At 29.8% G+C, this 9,173-nt stretch overlaps 1 protein-coding gene across 1 annotated transcript; it reads right to left on the bottom strand.

Annotated features, from left to right (window-relative positions):
- Nucleotides 1-219: 219 nt before the first annotated feature.
- Nucleotides 220-6,378, bottom strand: LOC145316629 (uncharacterized). The gene is made up of 6 exons (XM_080157641.1): nucleotides 6,311-6,378; nucleotides 5,843-5,949; nucleotides 4,861-5,016; nucleotides 1,953-2,105; nucleotides 1,291-1,430; nucleotides 220-957 (listed from the first exon to the last, which is right to left on the bottom strand). The coding sequence occupies exons 1-6, from the start codon at nucleotides 6,362-6,364 to the stop codon at nucleotides 656-658; spliced, it is 912 nt and encodes a 303-aa protein (XP_080013767.1). The 5' UTR covers nucleotides 6,365-6,378; the 3' UTR covers nucleotides 220-655.
- Between the last annotated feature and the right edge of the window lie 2,795 nt (nucleotides 6,379-9,173).

Below are 9,173 nucleotides of genomic sequence, written 5' to 3'. Positions count from 1 at the left end.
AGATGGACTGCTGATTTATTTTATGAAAACTCTATACAATACTAATGCATGTCTAGGATATATTTTACTTAGCTGGATGTTTTATCAGTCATGCGCCCTAAAAAACAATATAAAAATCAAAATATATATACAAATGTGAAAGGCTTCATGAATATATCCAAAGAAAAATCCATGCTTTTTAGTGCTTTGCTACTCTCGTTATATTTAATGTCATAAATCAAAATATATAATATATTTATTTACAATTGTATAACAGTAAAAAATAAATAACAATTAACATAAAATCACTTATAAATAATTGACACAAATAGAAAATTAAGATTAATAACTTACAGTAACTTTGGATAATATTTTTCAGTATGGCTTCGAAAACGATTAATATCTGCTTGCTTAAAACCAGTTCTCAGTCATACTGAAAAATCATGTATAGCATCGTATTACAGACAATTTTCCATGAATACTAACATAAAAATCAAAAAGCGGGATTAAATATTATAATTTTGCATTTTAATATTCCCAAATCATAAATTTTGCCAATATGTCTAAACTGCAAATTATCGAAAGGGCAACTTTGGTAAAATAATAATATGCCGAGTTGATTTACAATAAAAACATACTTAATAAACAAATTTCTTAAATTTTTTTTTACACCAAGTCATTCATAGCACACACTTCTAACAAACGGATTTGAGGTTAAAGATTTGAAAAAGTAAGAATCCGAGGAGACTGACTTTACCAGAACTTCATTCGATGCCATGGCTTGTAGGAAAGACTCAATAGATGGAGTTGTACCCCCGACTAGATTATCATTAGGACTAATGATTTGTTCAATGTAAGTGATAATTTCTGGATGTCCTTCAACAAATTCCGTAGAATAGAATTCTATAGTTTTGATTATTGAGGGTATGTATTGGTTCAGCATAGCATTCAGCTCCTCGGGGGTCTTACTTGATAATTCTAAACAAAAAAAGTTAAATCATATTTAAGTAGAACAAAGTGCCAGGGAGGTATAGTAAAAAACTAACCTTAGACTGATAATGAATGAAGTTCTTTAAAAACTTTGTAACATCATTTACAAATCTACCTGTTTATTTGTCGATTATTGTCTTAAAGATCTAATATGTATTTTAACTAGTCGTGCCTGTTTAAGGGTCAAAGCAATCTCTTTACACTCAAGATTGAGTAATATCAATCGCAGATATGATCGCAAAGCCTAATTATTTTTAATTGTGGTTGAAAGATGATCTGACAATCCCTAGTTATAGAGTAGCTGCATTACTTTGGAATTACCTTTCGCGGCCGTTTTACCCTGCTGCAGTAGGTAGTTCATCTCAATATTGCAGGACATGGCGATGGCGTCCATAATACAGTCGTAAGTGTACTTCACCTTATACTCTCGCATTACTTGGGTTAACTGACTTTTATTGTACCTTGAATGTAAGTTGGATAAAATTTTTTAAAAAAAGATTGGATAGTAAATAACAGTTTAGCTTATTTAGAGTATTCTTTTTTTTGTATAACATGGTTTTATTAAGAGATCTATATGTATATACAAATTACTACCTGCCTCCCTTTTCCAATGACCCTTTTCGTCTGCTAGCAATTTATTTTCTGCTTCTTGGCTGTGTTTAAATTCCTGACACTTTTGGTGAATTTTCAAAGAAACAATTGAGAGTCGTCACAATGTCCTTGGGATGGGGACTTACAGTTATTCAACCCCTTCATCCTATAGTGTAAAACTCAATTGTTTTATTCAATTACTCCTACTGTTTGAAGTTAGTTAAAAGTTTACAAATCTGGATATTTCTGTACCTTGAGGTGAAAGGATCAAAACCGTGCATTATGTGAATCAAATGTTAACTATCACTATAATTAAAAATATTTTGTTTTGTAATAATAAATTTTTGGTATCGGAGTAGCATCGCATTAAAATAAAAAAACTAAATAATTACTTTGGTCTTTTGCATTTCTTCAAGTCTCTTTCTTTCTTCTTAAAAAGATTTCTTGAGCACATCTCTATCTGTTTCTGGTTGATGTTGTTGTTGGCCCCGTCCATGACGGTGTCCAGGTCCTCATTGTAGATCACGTCCTCTTTCATACTGAACCTGTGAAAAATAGAACATGTACAGGTCGGCAAAAATAGATGAAGTATACAGAGTGGGAGCACCCAAAGTTTTATCATAACGTTTTCTTATTCGTTGGCTTTACAACTTTGGGGTCTTTTAATAAATTTTTCACTTTTAAAGTTTTTTTTTTTAGGTTGAGTGTCCAAGCGTTTCAGTTACTGATAATAAACTAAAAAAGGGTGTTATTTTGTTCATCTTCTTGAGGGATTTATTGGCCATTGTCTTTTCCCTTTAGATCCCTGTGAAATATACCTTAGGGAATTTAGAGAGGTCAAAATTGGCCTGCTAACTTTGAGCTTAGCTTAAAAAACAAATATTAAAAATAATTGGAGATCTAAAAAGGAAATTAATTTGTGATTTTATTGGGAGAGTAGGCTCCCCCAAATTAGATTTTTAAAAAACTTTCCAGTTCCTTTAAGAAGATGTTCTGTAATGGAGAGGCATATAAGTTTGGTAATTCCATTGAATTTTTCTTGTTGGGGTTGTAGAAGACTTTCTAGAGGAGTTTTGCATTTATTTTTCATGTAATGAAGTAGATGAGGCTTCGAGCAATTTATTGGACAAATACAAATGATTCTTTTCTTCCAGCGAATGTGAGTTAAAGGGATAGACCATTGAAGAATAATTTTCGATTACTCAAAAAATTATTGCATAATGTTCTATATGTTATAGAATTTAATTTCTAACAAGGATGACTCTATACATTTTACAAAACTAGCGGCTTCGCCCCTAACCTCCATGGGCTTTGCCACAAGAGGTAATTAAAAAAATAAAAAATATAAAAAAAAAATAAGTACTACTGGTGCTGCTGCCAGTAGTTTTATGTGAACTTCCCCATAAACAAAAAAAAGGGACTCTAAACACTGAAGATATGGAGAAAAATGTTAAATATATAAAAAAAAAACAGCCTAAAACCTGCTAAAAAGGCAGTCTGGCCATCATGATTGTTTTCTTTAAACGACGGGAAATTTAATTTTTAAATCTATAACTGAAAATTTTTTGAAAATCGGACCATAAACACTGAAGATATGGAGAAAAATGTGAAAAAAATAAAAATAGCCTAAAACCCGCTAAAAAGGCAGTCTGGCCTTCATGGTTGTTCCTTTAAACGACGGAAAATTTAATTTTGATATCTGTAACTGAAAAAATTTTGAAAATCGGACCATAAACACTGAAGATATTGAGAGAAATTTGAAAAATATAAGAATAGCCTAAAACCTGCTAAAAATCGGTCCGAACGCCAATGATGTATTATAGTCAATTGTGCTCCTTAATGATGGGAATGTTGTCAAAAAATTTCAGCATTCTATCTTTTATAGGAGCTGAGTAAATCCCATTTCCCCCATAGCGTTACGGACTGACTGACTGACGGACGGACTGACTGACGGACGGACAAAGTGAATTATAGAGTAGCTTCGCTACTAACAATACCATAAATATCGATGTTTTTGTTGTCCAATAACACATCCATATATAAACTAATGGCTCTAGGCATAAAACCTTTTTACAATCCAGAGGTGCTAAATAAATTTATTCTTCCACTGAAATTATATTTTTGTTTAGCATTTACACATCATAAATGTTTTTAAAACAAGGATGACATCATTCAAAAGGAACGAAGTTTTAAAATATAATGATAAATATAAAGAACGACCAAAAATATCGAGTAATGACCTAATATTTATTGTATTTTATATTATAACATATCACCTACTAATAAAAGTATAGACCATCTAATTTAAGCATCATTTCAAGAAAATAAGTTTTTTTTAATTTTCAGAATAAAAGCTACTGTATGATTTAAAGTACAATGTTGTTCATATTGTTATCTTGCTAATTTTCGCTATTAAAGATGTGATTATACTTGTTAACATACCAACTAAACATAGAAAGTCTAGATAGAAAATATCCCAATTGTAACAATAGAAAATCAGTGTAAGAAAAGCCTGACCAAATTATTGTCTAGGAAGTGTACACATTTTGATAAGGTATTTTGTTATATAATCCATATTTCGAATAACTACAAGGATGACAACATCCATAAGGAAAGCTCAAAAATGATGAAGGGATTTTAAGAAAAAATTAATATAGAGCAGTGTCATACAATAAACATTAAACTTTATAAAATAGGGAAATTACAAATCCTTTAAAATCACGCAACCTTTAAAAGCATGAAAACTTAAAAATCTAGGAATCGATCTAGCACCGCAGTTAATAGACAAATCTTAATGAAACTTGATGGATCATATATGATATAGCACCCCATTTTATAGACAAATCATAATAAAACTTAGTACAAATATGTAGAATGTAAAATTGATTAATCCGTGAAAGTTTCAGCTCTCTATCTTGAAAAGGAGTCGAGAAAATCACGAAAACGTAAAGATCTAGGAATCGATCTAGCACCCCAAATAACAGACAGATGGACAAAATAATGTATATTTTAGATGGGCATATATAATTGGAATCTTCCGTAAAAATTTCAGCTGTCTTGAATAGGATCCGAGAATATCACGTTTCTTCCATATCGTTACGAACTGACTGACTGATGGACTGACGGACAGACAAAGTTAATTATAAAGTAGCTTCGTTGCTAAGAAATAAAGCTTTTCTTGGTGAAATTATATTGTCAATCTTATTATGATAATGAATCGCTTATATGTGAATATTAAAATTTAAAATTTAGACGTTTTTTTGTTTGATTTATAATTTAAATCATTAAATTCTTACTTACCCATTGTCTGTATTCAAATTGATCCATCCAAGTTCATTGAATACACAGAAGCTGACAGCTGACTCCTGCTGAACTTCAGACAACAAATCAGCAAATTTCTGACAAACCATCCGAGAATTTCTTCCTCTGATTCGTTTACCTTTCATTTCATATTTACTAGAATAATAGATATATTATTACTTGGGTTTTGAAACCATAATAAAATTTTGATTTCCAGGTGGTTGTTGATAGCCCCCCCACCCCCCTTCCTCCCCTCCACCTACCTGTATGGGAACATTTAAATTGTAAATTTTACTGGTGCAAAAAGTTTATAAATAAGCTTTTAAGTCGTTGGCCTACAGGACTTTTATCAATTCATGATTTGGAAGTACAAACTCGTTTTCATTAGAAACCAATTAATATCCGGTGGATTAGAAACAGTTCTCGCCCATACGAAAATTGTGTTTATCATATTTAACTTGTAGGGTTCTATAGTAGCATTTTCTAATACAGTAAAAAAAGGGAAGGTCAGTGAGTGAAGCAGAACTGATAAAGATGCTACGCATTTAAAAACAGAAATTCTTTTCACAAATTTTAGTGCTTTTTTACTGGTATTTAAGAGATTGTAAAACACCTTTTAAATTTTTTCTCTTGAATAAATTTGATGAAAAATACATTCAAGCAAACATAATAGTAATTATTTGTTAACAACTAAAAATGATTTGTATAAAACTTTGTAATTTTGCAAATTTAATTATGATCATTATTTATCCCACTTATACCACTTTCTTTTATTTACCCTTCTTAACCTTTTTAAGCTCATTTCTTTTTTTGCCATCCTTATTCGATTTAATTCATTCAAATTAGGAAACCATAAGAATAAATCAATACATGTTAATATTAGATGCATGTACAATTAAAGTATACATTTTTAATTGCTTTACATCTTATCTTTATGTGTTTTGGCCGTTTAAGCAATGTAAAAATAAATTTATCTACTGACCTAACCCAATAATCTGTGCATTTTTCCAGTGCCTCTGAAAGTCTGAACTGCAGGCTAGACCCGATGGTGCATATAAACGCTGATTCTGAGGTATCTAATAAAAATCCCTAAACACATTAATTATTTCTAAAGATTATAGTTCAAGGGTTGTTATTTTCATTAAAAACTGCTATAATTAGCAATCATTAGTACATTAGGAACCCTATATTTATATCTATGGTATATTTTTTCGACAACATCTACAACCAAATGTTTACATCTTCCCTAAGTATGGGGGGTTTTTAAATGATTTAGAACATAATAGTTGTTCATCATTTTATTTACTATTAATGTTAAGATGTATTTATTCAATGTTTTGACAATGTTTACTTTTTATTGTGTTGTGCTATGCTTCTTTTGTCTTTGTTCAGAAAACAATTAAAGTTTTTTAAAAGATAAGTTTTCAAAAATATTTACAAATTAGTTTACCTCTGTCGGTAATATACGAAATAAAATTGGTAACAAACCCCAAATCAATAACATTCTTAATAATAAAAATTTCTGAAATTAAAGCATGAATGATCATATTAAAGCCAAGATTTTATAGACAAGTTTTCAATTTGATAAATTGCAGATTAGCAAATTAAAACTAATTAATAACTAATATTTGAAATTCTTATAAATATAAATAAATAATATAAGCATAAAAAATGTGTAGACTGCAAGTACAGACTTAATCTATTAGCAGAATAATAATTAAATAATATTTTTTTCTTCATTACATTAAACTTTCAATTATGAGTATTTTTATAAATACATACACACATAAAAATTTTTATGATGACTATCCTTGCTAATAGTTATAAATTGACTGAAATCTGAATCCAAAAATAAGAAAACCCAAACCTTTTTTAGTGATCACTTCCATAATTATTAAATATTTTCCTTAACAAAATTCTTAACAAAATTAATATAAAACCATAATAAAATTTTTTTGAAATAGAATAATATAAATATACTTTTAAATATTTTTGTGTGAAATATTCAGCTCTGAAAATGGCCTTGAATAAGTTGTTTGTTTTTTCCTAATATGATAGATGCAGGGATAAAAAGGTCTTTGAATGACAAATTGTCTACACTTCTTCACTCTCTATTATTTTTACAAACTACCATAAGCATAATTTATCATAAACTAATTTAAGAGATTTTATCTTGTTCACTATTTATCCTTCAATTCCTGGAGGATTTATATTTAGGTTTGGGGTGTCCATATTTCTACAATAATTTTAACATTTTTGTAAGATTTTAAAAGTAACATAATTCTAAGATTAAATTTTTCATAATGATAATTCAGACCAATTCAATTCAATGATTTTGACACAAGGGACGTCAAAGCTTTTTTTGAGGGGGTTAAATTAGGGGAGGTTTAAGGTTAAAGGTTTAAGGGGAGTAATTCAAAGACACCTTTACACCCGCACTTGAACGTCTATGGTTATGTATAAGCTATGCTACAAACAATCTGGCAATTGTTGATTGTAAAGTAGCTTCGCTATACAATCTAAATTTGACAAATTTGATTTCTTGATAATGAGAGAAATTTCTGACACTGGACAAATATTATCTTCTCAACTGTATTCATGGATCTTAGGAGTATGAATGAATAATAAGTTGATGTATTCTACCAATTATAATTAACAAGATTACCTCATCTGTAGATGAAAAATTAAATTGGACACTACTAGTTAGGACTAGTTAGGACTAACCAATAAAGATTTTTTATCTCGATTTTTTATTTTCATGTGCACGGATGGATGGTTGTATCCAAACAAAAATGGCAATTTCATATTTTTGTTGAGGGGGGGGGGGGGTCGTAGGTTATATTTGTAAGCTTAACTTTGAAATTATAATTTCGGGAGGTTTCACTCATTAGATGTCTGGACCACAAACAAAGATTGAAAAAATATTTATTTGATCCTTTTTGAAAGTTTTGGGGTAAAAAAGAGCTCCGCATAGATTTAAAACAATATTTTTTCGCTACAAACACTTGAGTAAAAAATACTTATATGTGAAGTCCTTGTTTTAAAACATTTACATTGACCATAAAGATAAAAATACTCACAATTTAAACTTACATAAATATATTTTTGAGATGGCCTAAATAGTTTTTCTATTAGTTATCCTACATCTTAGTTGCTACATCCTACATCATGGTCTAGGTCAATCAAATGGTTGGTCAAATCCATTAATTAGACTTTAAACAGGAATATTTACATCCATGATAGCAGAAAATACAAAAAGAATGTATGTCAGAAAAAAAATTGTTTTACTATTTACTCGTCTGAAAGTCTTAATTTTTTATTGTTGTAAAAAATCCCTTTTTTTACTTATATTAACATACGACGATCTGCTCTGCTGTTCTTGATTTTTATCCTTTAATATAAAGCGGTTAACTTTTTTGTAAGTTGCGAAGGATCTTGCTAACCACTGAACCGATATGGGTTTCATTTACAGTGGAACTTGTTATAGGTCAAATTAATTTATTTAGGGGGAAGGGTGTCCCCACTCTCCAAATAAAAATTTAAAACAGGGGTGGGGCTCAACTATTCCCCTTAAGTGCCCCTAGAGGCTTCTATGGGGTGTAACCGCTAGTTTATATATATATATTGTATTTAATATTTCTATGCTTCAATTTTATGGCCATTTTTTCCGTTCGTCCATCAATGTTTTTTTGTGCTTCTCTACTTATGGATGTTGTCATCCTTGTTTTATAGGTGCGTCTTAAACCTAATACATCATATTGATTATGTTTCAAATTATGGACTTACTTGCGGAAGAAGGGAAGTCCATATTAATTATTTATATCGAAGATTTTTATCGATAACAAACCAGGGAAGGATGAGACATTGTGCTTTGTATTTCACTAGTCTCCTAATTTTTCGAAAAAGTTTTTTTTTATTCGTTGGACAACTTTGAGTACTTTATTGAATCTTTATTTGTAGTTTTATTAAATTAAGTAGCCTTACGTTTCAACCAATAACTGCAATCTATAGAAGGGTTAATTTTGTGTATCGTCATTGGGGATGTACATAAATCTATCGGCCATTGTCTTATACGTTTAGATCCTAGCAAACAAACAGTGTTTTTTTTTAATCCTGCATTTGAATATACAACTTGACATATTTACGCCTTAATTTTATGCTATATATAACAGGAGGTTGAAATCAGTTTTATATAAAAAAACAGGAAAATAATCTATGATAACTATTTTGAAAAAAAAGTAATTGACGATTTAATTTCCCCTTTCTTCATATTGATATCATATTGGCCTATGACGAAAGTACCCTATTCTACT

This window comes from Acartia tonsa, chromosome 1 (assembly GCF_053477335.1).
Source record: "Acartia tonsa isolate MP-2025a chromosome 1, ASM5347733v1, whole genome shotgun sequence".
In the NCBI taxonomy this organism is placed as follows: domain Eukaryota; kingdom Metazoa; phylum Arthropoda; class Copepoda; order Calanoida; family Acartiidae; genus Acartia; species Acartia tonsa.
The sequence above is the reverse complement of the archived record's forward strand: the minus strand, read 5'-3'. Positions and strand labels throughout refer to the sequence as shown.

Excerpts from the sequence above, each read along its gene's own strand:
- LOC145316629 (XM_080157641.1), bottom strand. The coding sequence starts at position 6,364 with ATGTTATTGATTTGGGGTTTGTTACCAATTTTATTTCGTATATTACCG. Across the intron at positions 1,431-1,952 it reads AAGAAATGCAAAAGACCAAA|GTACAATAAAAGTCAGTTAA; the intron begins GTAATTATTTAG and ends CTTACATTCAAG. Across the intron at positions 958-1,290 it reads GGGTAAAACGGCCGCGAAAG|AATTATCAAGTAAGACCCCC; the intron begins GTAATTCCAAAG and ends TTTTTTGTTTAG.